Source organism: Xiphophorus couchianus, chromosome 8 (genome assembly GCF_001444195.1).
Source record: "Xiphophorus couchianus chromosome 8, X_couchianus-1.0, whole genome shotgun sequence".
NCBI classification, from domain to species: Eukaryota; Metazoa; Chordata; class Actinopteri; order Cyprinodontiformes; family Poeciliidae; genus Xiphophorus; species Xiphophorus couchianus.
This window is the reverse complement of record NC_040235.1, coordinates 16,767,664-16,785,189: the sequence shown is the minus strand read 5'-3', so window position 1 is coordinate 16,785,189 and position 17,526 is coordinate 16,767,664. Positions and strand designations below refer to the sequence as shown.

Here is a 17,526-nt window from a genome sequence, read left to right as displayed (position 1 = left end):
TCAGCACTTGAGACTACTGCAAATACCTTTCATAATTGCCTATCATACTTTTATATAGAGTATAAAAGTCACAGCTGCCTGCAGCTCTGCTCTCACAGTAGAGGAGTGTGAGGTGAGGCAGGTGATGAGGAAGGTGAACCCAAGGAAGGCTGCGGGACCTGACAGTGTGTCGGGACTGGTGCTTAAAGACTGTGCAGACCAACTGGCTGGAATCTTCACAAAGATTTTTAACCAGTCCCTGTCTCAAGCCACTGTCCCTCCCTGCCTAAAGTCCTCTACCATTGTCCCCCTGTCGAAAAGAACCAACATCAACACCCTGAACGACTACCGTCCAGTGGCACTCACACCAATCATCATGAAGTGCTTCGAGAGACTGGTGCGGAGTCACATCCTCGCTGGCCTGCCTGCTGAGCTGGACCCTCTTCAATTCGCCTACAAAGCAAAGAGGTCCACAGAGGACGCTGTATCCACAGCACTTCATGCTGCCCTGACCCACTTAGAGAAGCAGGGGAGCTACGTCAGAATGCTCTTTGTGGACTTCAGCTCAGCATTTAATACTATACTTCCCCAACGTCTGGTGTCCAAGCTAGCAAACCTTGGGCTCCCATCAGCCACCTGCAGTTGGATCCTGGACTTCCTAACAGATCGCTCCCAGAGGGTCAGACTGGGCCCCCACACCTCCACTGCTCTGAGTCTGAACACCGGATCGCCACAGGGTTGCGTGCTCAGCCCACTTCTCTACACCCTCTACCTTCATGACTGTGTCTCCAACCACCTCAGCAACAAGATCATAAAATTTGCAGATGACATGACTGTTGTTGGTCTCATCTCAGGCGGGAAGGGGGAGCTGGAGTACAGGGATGAGGTGAAGCGGCTGTCAGAGTGGTGCAAAGTCAATAACCTGCTCCTCAACACCTCCAAAACAAAGGAGCTGGTGATCGACTTCAGGAAGAACAAAACCGACATCCAGCCTCTCACCATCAGTGGGACCTGTGTGGAGAGGGTCCCAGTGTTCAGGTTTCTGGGCATGGAGTTGGAGGACAAGCTAACCTGGAGCACCAACACCAAGGAGCTGTTGAAGAAGGCACAACAGAGACTGTACTGTCTGAGAATACTCAAGAAGAACCGTCTCCCCTCAGACCTGCTGCAGGCCTTCTATCACTGCTCCATAGAGAGTGTGCTCACGTACAGTCTGTGTGTCTGGTACGGCAGTAGCACATCTGCGGACAAGAAGGCGCTCCAGAGGGTTGTTAGGGCAGCAGAGAGAGCCATAGGCTGCCCCCTCCCCACTATGGAACAGATTTACACTTCCAGGCTCCACAAGAAAGTTTTGGACATTTTAAATGACTCTTCACACCCTGGCCATGGTCTCTTCCAGCTGCTGCCATCAGGCAAGAGATACAGAGCAATAAAAACCAGGACAAATCGCCTAAAAAACAGTTTTTACCCGATGGCAATCATGGCACTAAATTCAAAGGCATAAGAACTTCTGCTCTTGACACCACTTTGTTAAAATTTATTTCTCATTTTGTACTACTTATTTCTGTATATTATGTATATACACATAACCTGCATCTTAACTCGAGTCGAGCAAATCTCAATCTCGTTGTAATCTGTTGATGACAATGACAATAAATCTTATCTTATCTTATCTTATCTTAAAGTTGATGATCACAACAATGTTTACATCTTTGCTTGAGCACATGCCACCTGGATGACTTAATTTCTTATTTATTAAAATTATATTTTTAAGTTAGTGGTAGTTAAGCTTCATTAAGTAAGCATCATCTCAGCACCTGCTATGTTATATCACAAAAATGTTATGTTATGCAATAGAAATGAGTGGTCCAAGAAGTCAAAATCTGCACTCTAAATGTTAGTGGTTTCTCACAATCCCTGTTTCCAAAATCCAATAGAACTAGGAATGTAGCAGTGGGAATGTAAAGGTGCACAAAAATCATAGTTTGCTACATTTTTCAAAAATCTTTCTGAGAAACAAGTTATAAAAAAGTCAATTTTCTGGCAGAAAGTTGATTTTATCAATATATACTGGATTTTAAACCAAACACATTTTTAAACTAAACTAAAGATTTAGGCTTATTTTGTCAATGAATAAAACCATAGTGTAAAAATAACTGAAAGCAGTCAATATATTTGTTAAATATGTTTTAATTTATCTATGGATATAGTTTTTAAATACAGTATACAAGTTGTACTGGGAAACACAATTAAGAGCATCTGGTTCCCCTTGATATCATGTAGTTGAATGGTTAATATCTGGAGCTACAAGATTCTTATGGTATTTGTCATCATTTCAGGGGAGAAGTTAATTTAATGTAACTGTGTAGCTTATTGCTGTTAAAGAAACACTGATATAAAGGTTTTGATTGGGTCCACATTAATCCATCATTAATGTATCTGAATGAGAAACTAAAATGCTCCCCAAAACAGACCACAGTAATAACTGGGAATCCTGGGAATTTGCTGTGCAGATACATAATACCAACATTTCTCTGGAATGTCACTAAACCCATTCCAAGTACCACCAGTGGTACTTGTACCATAGTTTGAGACTAATGGTATTAACAGACTGGCTAATGGTGCAGAGATATCTAGCTACTTTGACCTGTTTCTAATTAAATTAAACACACAATGGTATACATTCATTAACTTGGAATTTAGTACACAAATCCTCAAAACATTGATGAGTTCAACATCAAGGTCAATCCTCAGATGGATGTGTTCAGGCTTCCAAAATGCTGGAAGGAAAAACCTTCCATCTGTCACATTGTGTACTCAGAGCTAAAAGGTGTGCTAAAGTCCTCATAGGGTTTCTTGTGTAAACAGCTGTCATAATTCTGCCATGCCCAATTAATCCAGTGCACTGCACTTCTCCAGACCTAACACTGTGGGCACCAGGACTCGCACAATCACCCCCCCCCCCCACACACACACACACATATATATATATAAATAATCAACAACTGACAAATATGTATATGAGTAGATAAGTTAAAGCATATTTGTGTCCCCCAATTGACACACATATGGAGGCATGCACCCAGGCAGTCATTTCCCTTCCTTTGTTTTATTTTTTCTTCCCATACCAACACACTACGTGAAGATGACAGAGTCAAAAAGCACACATGCACTCACAATGAAAAATGTCACATGGACTTGATAAAAAGCAGAGAGGAAGGGAATAATTAAGACTTGTTTACTTTTCAAATGTTCTGGCTCTGAGAGGTCAGCAAGAGTCATTTTCAGCTTTATACTAAAGTGATCAGAGCAATTTGAGGAGAAAATAGTGCAAAATATTGGTCAAAAACAAAGTCAAAAGTAAGAATTAGAAAAATGTCATTTGCTTAACTTATTTCAATTGTGTCTAAAGAAAAGTGACTAAAACTCTTAAATAAAATAACATGCACACTGAAATTCCTACTGTCAGCACCTAGCACAACCCTGTATGGATGCAATACTCCAACAAAGTTAAAAGTTCTAGCTGAGGCAAAACTATGTCCACAAATGTTTTGACAAGTCTAGAACAGATTATTAATCATAATCTCAAGTTTATTTATCTCCCTCTTAGTATCACAATTGAATTCACATAAGATCACCTTGACATTTTCTGAGAACAGAGGAGGGCACAAAAACAAGCTAGGGTAACATTTCAATGTTTTTGTTTATACCTTCACACTGGTGAAAGCACCAAGATATATCTCTTATCGCAGCAATTATCTGCTAACGTCTGCATATAATTGCTTCCAACAGGTCATGGAAGATTTGCCACCATTTCTTTTGTGATTCTTTTTTTTTCCTCTTCTTTGATGCTGGATAGCCCAGCATGACCCGGATGCAAAGGCTAATAGAGAACAACAGAGTTTGCATAACACTTGGATACAGAACTTGATGTCCCAATGGTGGGTCATTCTGTGTGTTGTGTGAATTTGTGTGTGTATAGTCTCCTTGAGGTGACTTTTGTTCCTTATGCTAATACATGGGAAATTACAAAATGTACAAATTAACACTCACTGAAACCTTCCAAGTTGAGAGCAAGCCATAAAGGGCATTGCTAACAAAGTTGGCTGTTAACATTGTGTTCCATCCAAGCATATTAATGGAAAATTAAGTGGAAGGAAAAGGCATAACAGAAGAAGGTGCACAAGGAACAAGAATAACTGCAGCTTTAAATTTATGGCAAGAAAAGTTCATCCCAGCATTTGGGGTAGATTTACATAGAGTGGATCACCGCTGTAGATAGTACTTCAACAGAAGCTACCAATCACGTACTGGCATATTCAGGACAAGGGCTACAAGTGTAGCATTCCCTGTGTAAGGAGACTGCTTAATTACAGTCAGTGCCAGAGGTGTCTCACCTGGGCTAAGAAAAAACATCTGGACTGTTGGCCAATTGTCCAAAGTCCTCTTTTCAGATTGAAGTAAATGTTACATTTCATTTGGAAATAAAGGTGCCAGAGTCTGGAGGAAAATAGAAGACCACTGTGATCCAAATTGCTTAAAGTCTAGTGTGAAGTTTCCACATTCAGTATTGATGACAACCTGGGGGCCATCATTGAAGCAGTCTGGGCTTCTTTAACACCTCAGCACGGCCACAGGCTGTTCACCTCCTTGCTGTGCCACATTGATGCAGTAATTCATGCAGAAAGAGTCAAAAATAAGCACACACTATACCATAAAAGAACATACATTCGTGTAGCATTTCTGTTTACAAAAAAGGTATTGGTTCCATGTAATATTCAAATGTAATGTTCTGTGAATTTTTCATTTGCTCAAATCCATAGTCATCAAAGTCAACAGAAATAAAAGTTTCAAGTACTTTGTGTACCAGGCCACACTGGATGCATGTGACTTTCAAGCCCTCAGGCAGTACTGCATGGGAAATCATCACCATAATCAATATAATCCTACTGGGCTGGGAGCACCTTAGAAAACCCCTGTCACTCTACATAATCATCAGATAATGTAATATTAAACCATACTCCTTAAGGAGATAGACACATATCAGGTCTGGGCATTCAAACTTTTTATTCACAAACACTCCTTTAACTAACATAATTTGATTAACAAGTCATCAAATGACTTACAATGTTGTGTTGCCTTAAAGTGGCATCCTGTCACCCTCAAAATGCTTACATGTTAGTCAATGGATCCATGAAGACACTGGTGTCCTCATAACGGTTAAGAGGTCTTAAGCAACGTTTGGAAACCAACAAACGCACCAGTGAAAGATGAAGTGGTGGAGAAACTTCAAGAAAGGTTTTATAGCAATGTAACAGGGTTTGAATATATCATGGAGCACTATTCAATCTACTGTGCAAAAACGGAATCAATATGGCACAATAGATACCTAGGCATGACCATCTGCCAGAGGATGAAGAGCATTAATTAGAGACACAAACAAGAGAATCGTGGTAACTCTGGAGGAGCTGCAGAGATCCACAACTAGCAAGGCAGAATCTGTTTAGAGTAAGTTATAAATGGTGCACTCCACAAGTTTGGCAGCAAGAAGAACAGAAGCAATAAGATAGCCTTTAATGAAAAAAGCCATCAGGAATACTGTTTGCAGTTTTCCGTAGGCCATGTAAGAGACATAGCAAAGGTGTGGATTAAGGCGGTCAGATAAGACAAAACTTAAACTTTTTGTGTTACATGCAAAACACTGCTTGTGGTGGATAACTAACACTGTGAATCGCCCTAAAACTCCTACTTCTACTGCCATGATTACGGCAGCATCATGTTGTGGGAAGGCCAGGGAAGCAGGTTAGAGTAGATCACAAGACGGGTGGATGAAGAAGTTCTGATAGAGGCCGTACAAAACTTAAAACTGGGTCAACTTTATGCAAAGTTGATGAGACATACCCTTAAAAACTTTCAGCTGGTTACAGCCATTCTATAAAGTATTGCCCAAAGGGCTGAGTACAAATGTATGCCATAGTTTTCACATTGATCTATCTTTGAATAAAAATATTGAAAGCCATGCATCCTGTTCTTTCCACTTGACCTTTTATCCACTAATTCATGTTGTTTGTTTACATACAAAAAAATACATTGACGCTTGTGGCGGAAAGTTTCAAGAGGCATGAGTATTTTTGAAAAGCACTGTGCTAGCTTTAAATGTATTTTATTTTATTATGATTATTAAAAATTAAGAACGAGCTCACTTTTAACAGTAACAGCAAATACTGCATGTAAAGCTGGTAAACATTACTGTCACCTATGTCCTATCAGATTACTAAACTAGCTACGTAAATGTAACTTAAAAACAACTGGAAAAATTACTGATGAGGGTTGTTGAGCATTTGAGAAACCAGTTAAGTCAGCATGCATCCGTAAGTTGAAAACAAGCTTTCCAAAGGTCAGCGAAAACATCACCATAAGCACTGATGTAACAAAATGCATTCTGGAGAAGGGAAAAAAATGAGTAAACAGATATTGCAGTGGTCAATAACAGTTAAAGAAAAAAAAGCAGCAGCCACAAACAACACCGTGCTGGGATCAAAACAAGGAGTTAGAGTATTTTTAGAGGCAGTCGGATTTTTGTGGGCTGAATTAGATTTAAAAGATTAGGCTCTACTGAATTTGTTTGATCACTGTATTTGTTGCCTTTTGAGTCGTCTTTCTGGTGCACTGATGGACCTAAGTCTTAAAAATGCACACAAAAGATTATGCATAAATACTAATCTCTAGTCAGGAGGAGCCAGAACAAGACGAGGGGGCTGGGCACAACAACAACAACAACACCTGCAGAAAATAAAGTGATTTCATACCTCATTTGCAAAGATGCTCAATTTGAGCTGAGAATTGTGTCAGGGATGTTTTGGGACAACCGGTTAGAAGTTGGAGCTTGTGTTTCTCTTGCATCAGATTCTATAAACTCAACATATGTTCCTGATATCATACTGAGGAAAATCAAAGTGTCACTTGGGTCTCAGTAGACCTTCCCTCAATTCCCTCAGCTTCGTTTGAGACTCACAAGAGGTGGCTTTTGTCATTCCAGACTTTGCAGAACTGGCTAACATTACGTAAAAGTGTTCTGTAATACACCACTGAGTATATATGTGATCACAGAAGAGGGATGTTTTGAGGTCTAGGGGTCTGACAGACTGGGACGGGGAAAGGGGAGACAGAGAGGCATGTAAATGTTCTTTTATTGTTTAGAACGTGTCAATGCAGACTGGCTTACAGGAGGGCAAGGAGGACTGAGTTCAATTCAGTTCACCTCAGTTCACCGGCAGACAGCTGTACAGCACGCAATGACTTGTGTTTGCAACGCTCCCTATCGGTAAGGAATGGTAAAAAATATATATATACTTTTATGTCAGTGAAAAAAGATACGGTAATGCACAAATCGCGCTATTGGTCAAAAGCAAATGATGTAGTATTAATGCTTTTGTGGGGCTCCTTTGCGCACACTGCTGACTGCAGCCATGCGTAGACAGCGAAGCTTTTCTCCTGGCGGCAGGGATCCGTCTGCTGAAGTGACAGTGCACCTACATCTGCTTTTATCGCTGAATATTAATGCCTCACCTCCGTCTGACTGAGTCTTAAATTAGAACCGACTGTTTCGCACATTTGTCGGCGTTACAATGAGTGCTTGTAAAGCCTCCGGAATAAAAGCGCACCTAGACGTCTGCACATGAGGGGAAACCCTACGTCTTGCAGTCTCCCATCTCGTAACTCCGGTAGCCAATCCAGAGGTGTCGATTTGGTGATGGGGGTGGAAGGTGGAGTGCGGAGAGGGGGGACACTCGGGCTTGCGGCGTGAGGTGCGAGCTTTGAGCGCCTCCACATATCCCTCCGACGGATCTCTCCCGTTTTGTGCCGAACGTGACGTGCTCGCGCACAAAGTTTTGACCATTACATCATAGCTTTAAAATAGCCAAGCCGGCTCAGAGAAAATACATTTTACGCACAGTGACATCAGCTGCCGGTCAAAGATGCAGTAGCCTATAACTGATGTCCATATTTTCTTTATAGGCTTTAAGATTTTTTACAGGATAAATCATCAATATACAGATTAATAATAGACCGAAATAAATTTGTGCTTAAACGAAAATCTTGTCAAACTAATGTTCTCCCTATAAGGTGGCAAACTTTAATGCAATAATAAAAAAAAAGTCTCCGGTGCGTTGCCTAAAATATCCGCTGCACTTTTCAGAGCATTACATCATTGTCTAGTCTGATAAATTAACTCATTTTAAACTCTGCGCGTTGCTTCTTTTGGAAAACAGCACAAAACCATGATACATTAATCCACTTCCAACTCTCACAATTGAGAATAATAATAAAAAGATAGAAATTCTACCTGCTATCACTGTGGGCGATCGCTGACCTCCCTCCGGCTTGATCCACATCTCCAGAGTAAAGTTCCCTCTTGGTATCTCCACGCCGGGCTTCAGACGCAGTTGATCTCCCCGACCGGTAAAATAAACAGCCTTCCCCCATTCTGGAGAGTCTTCCTCCGCGTGAGAGGAGCGCCGGCGCTGGCGGAGCACCCGCCGCTCCAGCCCGGGTAAAGACCGCTTGCCCCGGGGCAGACGTGTGGCACAAGCCCCTGGGATGGTGGCTCTCGCCTCCCTAATGCGCACCAGCTCCCTCTTGGATCTCCCTTTTCTCCGGACTGTCCCGCACTCTGATCCAAAACACAGGATGAGAATCACCAGGCAAGACACCCAGGGTGATGTCCAAAGTTTCATTTTTCGGACAAAAGCTAAAAAAAAAAAAAAAAAAAAAAAAAAAAAAAAGAAATAAGAAGAAAAATCAAAATAAGAGGTAAAAGAAAAATAAAATAAACAAGTAATAAAAAAAAACTGAAAAAATATAAATGTCCAAAATGTTCTTCTGTTTAGGATCCTCCCGAGTTTTTCCTTTCTCTCTTTTTACAGCGGCAGAATGTCAAACCGTATAAACTGTCTAAATAAACCCATAAAGCTATGCTGTTTTTCCCTCTTTATATTGCTAAGCCACGACCCCCTCTCTTAAGCAAAACTACTCTGGAGACATTCAGGGGACACAGGAATATTTCATTCATGTATGTGTTCCACGGGTTCTTTTCAGTGGGTCCCATTTAGCCAAGGGGATGACTAATAACTAATCAATCAAGAGGGGGGTCTGGCCGATGCCCCCCTCAATCCCTTTGGAAGGTAGGAGTAACTCGTAGAAATCCACAGTTGTCCGCCAACCTCTTGTCACACCTTTTTGTTGTTTCCTTATCCTACTCGTAAAACAGCATAAGAAATGGCACACAGCCTATTAAATTCCAAGTGACAGCCACCCGACCTCTCATATTTATTACAGAGAAAAGGGAGCTAAATTGAGATCAAAAATCAAATAATAATAATAATAATTATAATAATTAAAAAAAACAGAACTTCCCTTTTAGTCTGTGTGGCAGTGCAAAAGTTGAAATTCACTATATCAGTTAAGGCGCAGGAGAGGCAGAGGGACAGAGAGCTGCAACACTAACCATCGCGGTCCTCACTGATTGCCTGAAGCAGATAGCCTACACTTGGAGGAGTCGGAGCCCGACGTCCGCATCCAGCTACTCTCAAAACTCAGTTAAAGAACAAGTCATGTTTCAAACGTTCCGGGGCTTTCTGTGTGCATGCGTATGTGTGTGTGTGTGTGCTGTGCATACACGTTTTGCGTGTGTGTGAGAGAGAGAGAGAGTGCGCGTGTTTCATAGTGGGAAGTCACACAGGTAGCCAACTCTCACTGACGGCAGTTCCCTTCGCGGTACACAGTGATACGATGATGTTTAGAGTTTGTGAAGCGTATATGTATCCCTCTAGCGGCTACAGTTTAAACAATCCTACACTTGCACACGTCGCACAACAGGAGATCATTACCAGGCAGTATAAGGGGCATAAAGTCCCATCTAAGCCCGATTATGTTTGTAAAAAAGTTTTGTGGAGTGTCATTAGTCACAACTTACATTGCATATAGGTTTATTTGTCACTCAAACTCCACACTTATTAAAATTGTTGAATTTAAAATTGAGAGAGGTTAAGGCAAATGCTATGCTTAGGATTTTAACAACAAAAAAAGACAAAATCATGATCTAAAAGAAGAAAAGATATTTTTAGTAATGTTTCTCTTTAAAAACTGAATAGCTTGTTTTGGTTAAATTTTGACTTATGGGTTAATTGATTAGCTAATGTTATTTCGCTATGTTAATTGGTTTAAGTTGGCAAAAAAAAGTGCCCCTAAAACTCAACTTCTAAAGTCATCTTTGCCTTTTAATAATCAAACAAATCAAGACAACCGAGAAACAAAAGTTCAGTAATAAAGATGGAAAGTTCCAGTCCCTGCACATAATTCATACCTCTATATTGTATGACATGGTTTTAGTGCCATAATTAAGACTACTGCGCTCCCAGCTGTGGCTACTTCCTTGAGATAGGAGGCTATATCCATTCCAAAGCCAGCTACTGATCTGCTTAATGATATGTCGGCACTGGTAACCGACTGGTTGGTGCTGGCAAATAAGAAGGAGTCTGTTGCTTTAATGACTAGCATGCCTAGGCTGGTCACCAACCGGATTGGCTCCTTCCTCTGCTGCCTATAGCACAGATAGCATTAGCTACTCACTCACAAGTGTCGACCAATCATTAATCAGATCAGTAGCTGGCTTTGGAATGGATGTAGTATTCCGGGACAAGTAATTAGCCTTTGCTGGGTGCACAATAATTTTAATTATAGCACTAAAATTGTGTTATAATATGGAACCAGAACATATGGCATGGTTTTAGTACCATAAATTGCACAATAATCATAATTATGGCACTAAAACCACCCCATAATTTTGTACCCACACATTGTCATTTTAGTCCTTCAAGTCTCCTGTTTCACAACTGTAATCAAACATTTTCCATGCTCTTAACCCAGTGAATTTTTCTTTATTTTTAATGTTGTAAAGTATTTTTGATAAAGTATGGAGATAGATATTCATAACATTGCTGGAATCTCATATACAATTGAAACTATGCTGTTTTCTGAAGACAGCCTGAATATGCGTGTTTGGGCCAGTCGACTCATTAAATCTGACAAATGCCTCCTCAAAGCATTTCTGTTCACATACATTGTTTATTGGAATAATTTGATCAATTTCCTTTCCGGTAGACAGTAGACATGTTCAACAAAACGGTTCCATCATGAACCCACAAAGACAAGGCCATGGCTGAGCTACATTGGTCTTTCACAAATCATGAATCAAGTGGGTGATATCATCACATGTGAGCTTTCAACATTATACTAGTATTGAGAAACCAAAGAGACATGAAATAAAGTCCTAAAAGGCCATTGTAAGCATAACAAATGAACAAACGTTTACTACTTGTGATCTTTTCTTGAGCTAATTGCAGTTCCCCTAAACAGAGATGGTTTCTGGATATCTTTTCAAAAACTCACTTGACCAAGTGATGTAGTCAAGTGAGTTGTGATATGTAGGAGTCAATATGTAGGAGTTTGCAACTCCAATCTTCAATGGCCAGTTTCTTGAAACTTTTAGATATGTCCCCGGTTTAATATGCAAATCAAGTTTTCTCAAACCATCCATTAGATATAATCCAGGGTCTACTCCCTAAAGTTTGATTTAGGGAGATGTCCCAACCTAGAGTTGACTCTTCAGCTCTAGGTTGTGATGGAGTGATGACTAAGGATTTATGACAAAAACACAGACGGCATGTTTTGCCATTAACACACATTATTGTTTTGATGGCTGCAGAGACAGAAAAAATATTTGAACTTCAGCTGTAGGTAGTTTCTTCAGCAGCAGTGATGCTTGAAAATAAGAAAATTGAGAAAAGTTCTGCGTTATCAACTATCATAATTGACAATAATAAAGCCATTGCTGTTGACACATTTACACAAAACTAAGGCAATGTATGTTTTTTTGCGTGCCGCTCTGTTTCACTCCAACTGAGTTCCATTCAAATGCATTCTTGTTCTGCAATGTTGGGTCCGTTCATGAAAGCTCTCATCTGACCAAAACTTGATCAACTGGACAAGTGATTTATGTCTATTAAAGCTATAAACAGAATTGGTGAGCCTGATGGAGTCCAACAGCAAATGGGAAAAAGTCTAACTCATTACTAGTAAAACAAATCAAGCTCTCGCCTGTTTATAGAGGTAACAAATGGTCCTAATTGGCCCAAAAACCCACAATCTATTACAGAACACCATTTTCAAGCAACCAATACATTTTACTAAGTTCACCAGATTTTTAAGGAAGAAAACAATTAGCAGACTAAAGAAAATTACTACTCCAACTTAAAGTAACTAACTCAAAAAGCTTGCAAATAATTTTTGTTGTTTGGCAACAACACAAGGGAGTTTGTTTCATTATTAAATCCTATCAATAAAACACACACACAGTTCAAATTTTTTGAAGACAACCAAGTAATGGTTCAACAACTTCTTTTATAAATTATTTCAAATTTATTGAGCCTTCCAGTTTTTCATTTGAAACTTGCTAACTTGCAAACTTGATAGATTTTACAATGTACATTAACTGTTTCATTCTTTTCTCACGTCTAGGTCTGCCAAATGTTGACAAAATGTCGCGGATGTGTAAGTTTCAGGTTGACTCACTCGAGCATGCTGATGTTTACTAACTGTCACTTTTGACAGATGTGAATTTCAAAATCAAACACTCACACAACACTTTTAAGCCTTTGAGCTTGGTGTAAAACCTTTTAAAGGCCCAAGCAGCTAACTGAAGCAAAACTTTTTTTCCTATACAATGTTTCTGTTAAACTGCAAGTTACTCTCACATACAGAAAAAAAACTTTTTGCATTCAGAAACATTCAGACAGCTGAAATCTTCCTGTTTCTTGTCTGTTCTCCTCCTGTTGTTTATAGCAAATGTGTGTTTGGACAGCTAAAAGCTGCCACCAGCCATAACGAGAAGAAGGAACAAACATTAAATATTTACTTCCTTCCTCATATGGTCTTGTGACTTTTGAGCCACATATTTCTTTTTGTGTCCCAGGTATTGGTGGGTGGAGTGGCGGTGGGGAGGTAGAGATATAGAGAGGAAGTTTGTTAGTTTAAAAAGTGATTGAAAGTTTCTACAAGAACACCTTCACATGTATGAAAGGAAATAATGACGGACTTCGCGGACATTTAAAATAAACATTGTATGGATTGTATATAAACATGGTATACAATCATTGTATACCATAATTGTATGGTAAATTTTCCTTTGGGTGATTATCTCGAACACTTCCTATAAAATTGTTTCTGTTTGAATTTCTTCCCTTTGGTCAGTCAACACTTTACATTATAAAGCCTAATTTGAATTTATTGGTGTAATTTTAAAATATTAATGCTCAGGAAACACAATTACTTCACAAATCTATTTTCAAATTAGTTAGAAATACATGTATCTTTTAAATGCTCATATAGTGGTTGTCTTCTGTTATGTAAGGTCTCTGGATATGTCAGCCATCAACCAACCACTCTATGGCCAGACCGATCATAATTTCAACATATCAAACTGCTTTCCACCCATAGCTCTTCTATTTTGATATCTTCTTTTGGAAACAGGTCAATTGTTGGTTATTTATGGGCCCAGGAAAGCAACATCCCACTTTTACCCAACGACCTGTGACGTTCTAATCCATATAGCCCATACACAATTTTGCAAATCACATGTCAGATCTGAGATAGTCCACCATCAAAGAAGCATCACGTTAAGATCAGATGGGGCAAGAGTGAAAAGGACAAACTCCTCAGATAATCCTTTGTGAAGGAAAGAATCTCAAACTGTTCTTAAAATGTATGGTAAACGGCAATTAAATCCACTGACTCTTTTTAAAGTGCAATATGTTAACGTGTAATGAAAACATTATAAATATTCCTCTAACAGACAGAGCAACAAAAACTAAATCAAAATTATGTTATGGATTACTCTATGTTTACTGTATTAATGGTAAACTAAATATTTAGTATGAAATAAAGAGCTACATCTGTAAGTGACACTGTTAGGATTATCTGCATTAAAAATCTGAATCCCTGCCATACTTTAGGCTCCCCCCACCCCCTGTGCCACTCACTTTTGACCCAGTGGGGGATTACATCTGTGATATCAAAAAAGGAACAGCCATAAAGTGGGTAAATATATGAGTACACAGATTTCATTGCAAATCAGCATGTGCGATAGTATCCTGAACATTTTTCTGACATTGGTTTCGATTGTCTCATCAGTGTTTAGCTTCTCAATCCTGCCCATGTAGTCTCTTGATCACTTGTGCAGACCTCTGCTGTAATCCTGCAACATCATCCAAGTGAGTATGGAGAAGTGCAAGTCAAATGTGGGGGAGAAAAAAAAAAGGGCAGTCCTATAATCCATTAATGCATTCAGTTTAATCTGTACCATGGCTGTTCTAGAAAAAAAAAATCTAAGTACCTTGTGTTGATTATTGTATCTGAGCTCTTGTTAAAATAAAACATAATACAAGTCTTTATAAAACTTTGTAAATTAGGCTGAAATTAGTATATTCATGGGAACTGTTAAGCATTTAGTGAAGAAAAGCTTTAGTTTCATCCAGAACGTAGTAAGGTGGTCACTCTTTCTAAATATAATGCCGTTACAAAAATATCCATTACAGCACTTAAGAGTATTATCCCATTCTACCCACAAACAGATACCAGCCTGAGTTTTCCAGGCTTCCGTGAAAACTGGCACGCATGCACTTTCCAGTAAAAAGAAAGCACTGGCTGACATGGAGGTGTGGTTCCTACTTTAGCACAGAATATTTCTACTACTAAAAATGCATATACGTGCAAGAATGGGGGTTAATCTTCTCTAATGCTTGTGACAGCTGTCATTAATATGTACTCAGCTTGGAGGAGTAGCATTCAGCTAGACAGAGGCATAATATAAACGGAAAATGGAATCTGCTTTTTGTTGCAGTTTGAATGTGAAATGGTGATTTGACAGAAAATAAGATTATTACTGACTTGCAGGAAATCTGTCATGCTGGTGAGTCCAATTTTCTCACTGTGTAGAAAAATATTTTTCTCAAGCTGTGGAGTTTAATATCAGATTAATTCCTAAGAAAATAATAGAAATTCATATATATATATATATATATATATATATATATATATATATATATATATACACAGTATATACTGTATATATAAAACTTTTTTTCTTTCTTTTTACCTGTGTGGTCTAATAAAAAGTTCTGTTTTTTAAGGGTGGTTCTGTGGAGTCACCAGTGATTGTTTCAGGGAAAGGTATTCTTACTTTTTGATGTACATGCAAAACTCTCTCCGTAGCAGAAAATCAAAAATACAAATCACACATCAAATGGAAAATACTATCCACAAATTAAAGAAGCTGGTTATTGTTGATGGGGAGATTTATGGAGCCATGCAATGTTCTTAAATCACAGGTTTATCCCATCTAGACAATTTAAAGGTGCTGCATCAATGACTAAACTGGAAAGTTATGGTGGAATACCCATAGGGATAATCCACATGGAGTGGAGAAAACTACATATTGATAATTCTAACACTTAAAAGTGGCCAGACTGGTCTCTTAATAACAATAAAATGTCCATTATGTACATAAAAAGTAGAGAACTACTTCAATAATTAGATTTTATAAAAGCCTTCCCCATTTCAATATTAAGACAGTCTAGTAAAAATTGTCTAAAATATGCAAGTTTATTGGTTCATTTTCAAAATGCCAGCATTCTTCAGAAAGAAAAAGTAAGTTTATGAAGGCAACGTGAAAGAAAAAGAAAAATGGACTTCCAAAGTATTTTTGGAGAGATTCTTGACAAAATATGGATGAGCATTGAACAACATAGCATATCACTGCCTACATATATGTATACAGTATATGTATATGCACTGTGGTTCACAAAACAAGTGAGGCTTGCACTAGGTTTAACTCTGGTGCTTTTACGGCACCAGAGTGCACATGTAGCACTCCTGCTACATGTGCAGGAGTGCAGAGTACGGCACAGTCAGCACACCATCGCTTACCACCACTACTGCCCCTCCGTCTAGACTTTAGAGCAGATCCATATGGAGATAGTTAGAAAGCTCATTAGACTGCCTACTTGAAATACAGTTGCAGTGACGCTTATCCATAAAAATACACAGTAGACTGGTTTCTGCAGTGGTATTAACCAGGTTGAGGTATCAAGCCCCTAGGAATGACAACAGTTTTGGGCACAAATTGATGTCTAAAATTTTCCAGGAAAGGACTAAGAACTTTAAATTATTTCTTGGACGATATCAGGAACCCCTTACTTGAGCTTATCTAATGCAACAGAAGCGATAAAGACTTGAAAAATGTTAGTGAATGCAATGTTCATTCACCTTATATATTCTCCAACTGTTCTTATTTTTTCAAGTTAATTTGTTCAAATGCAAATGTACCTTTGTTCCAGTAAGAAATGTACAAGGAGTTAGTTTAGGTCTAAACAAAAGACAGATGTTGCAATAAATTTAATTAGGGTCACTGAATGTTTGTTAATGCACGTTGGAAAATAATTTCTCTATTGCTATGCACAGGATCTCATTCTTTAATCAAATGATATAGTGAACAATTCAACAATAAAAGCCTTCTCCTCTGAGATCGATTTTTAATACCTCTTATAAACAATCACAGTCATTATTAAAACTTTTTGTATCTCCACTCAATCTATTTGAAAACGAGAAATAAAGCTACATAAATAACCGCATAGAAGCCCAAATAACCGGTCCTACACTAATCACCAGGCTAAGGAAGATCAACAACAAACTTGAGAACCCATTGAAGCAATTTAATATGTATAAGAAAAATAATTGTAAATTAATTAAACAGAAAGAGGGATGCTGAACTCCAGATGAACTTTGAATCTGCCAAAATAAACATAAATGTTTTAGATGTCCATGCTGAATCTAATTTTAATAAATCTTTCTATTTGTTTTTAAAAGGACAATAATTTTTACTGCACAAAGAAGCATCTTCATTCATTCATTTACCCCATATAAACATGCAATAAACATGCAACAAGGTTCAATTAATATGTTATCAACAATTTTAATTTTACTTTACACTCCATTGAACTTTATTCAGTGGTAACAGACCATGTACTAACAGATCCTTCAAAGTAAATAATAATAAATCTCTATAATTCCAAAATGGTGGACGTAAAGAAGTTTATAAAATAGCTTTTCGCTACTTTATGTATATTTTTAGTTGTTTGAATATGACAGAAACTTAACTTTGGGAGAAGCTTCCACAATCCCTCTGAAAAAATAAACTCAATTATTCTGTCAAGTGATTGAATAATATGTACTCCAAGGAATGTAAAAAACTAATAATACATCATCTTAAAGTAGTCTTTATTCATGTAATGTAAAACCTAATATAACTTTCAGTCTTGCTTGTGCAACAACAATACACAGTTTCTGATAAATGTTTACTGTTTATGGAGGAGACATGTTTATATTTTTATATCAACAAATACCATTTTAAATCACAACACGCATATGGGT

The 17,526-nt window shown here is 38.4% G+C and overlaps 1 protein-coding gene across 1 annotated transcript in view; it reads right to left on the bottom strand.

The window, feature by feature from the left end:
• pappaa (pregnancy-associated plasma protein A, pappalysin 1a) overlaps nt 1-8,758 on the bottom strand; it is a 97,540-nt gene extending 88,782 nt beyond the window's left edge. Inside the window, exon 1 of the mRNA XM_028025768.1 lies at nt 8,327-8,758. Within this exon, the coding sequence (XP_027881569.1) occupies nt 8,327-8,717 (391 nt within the window). The 5' untranslated portion in view covers nt 8,718-8,758. The remainder of the gene's footprint in view (nt 1-8,326) is intronic.
• Between the last annotated feature and the right edge of the window lie 8,768 nt (nt 8,759-17,526).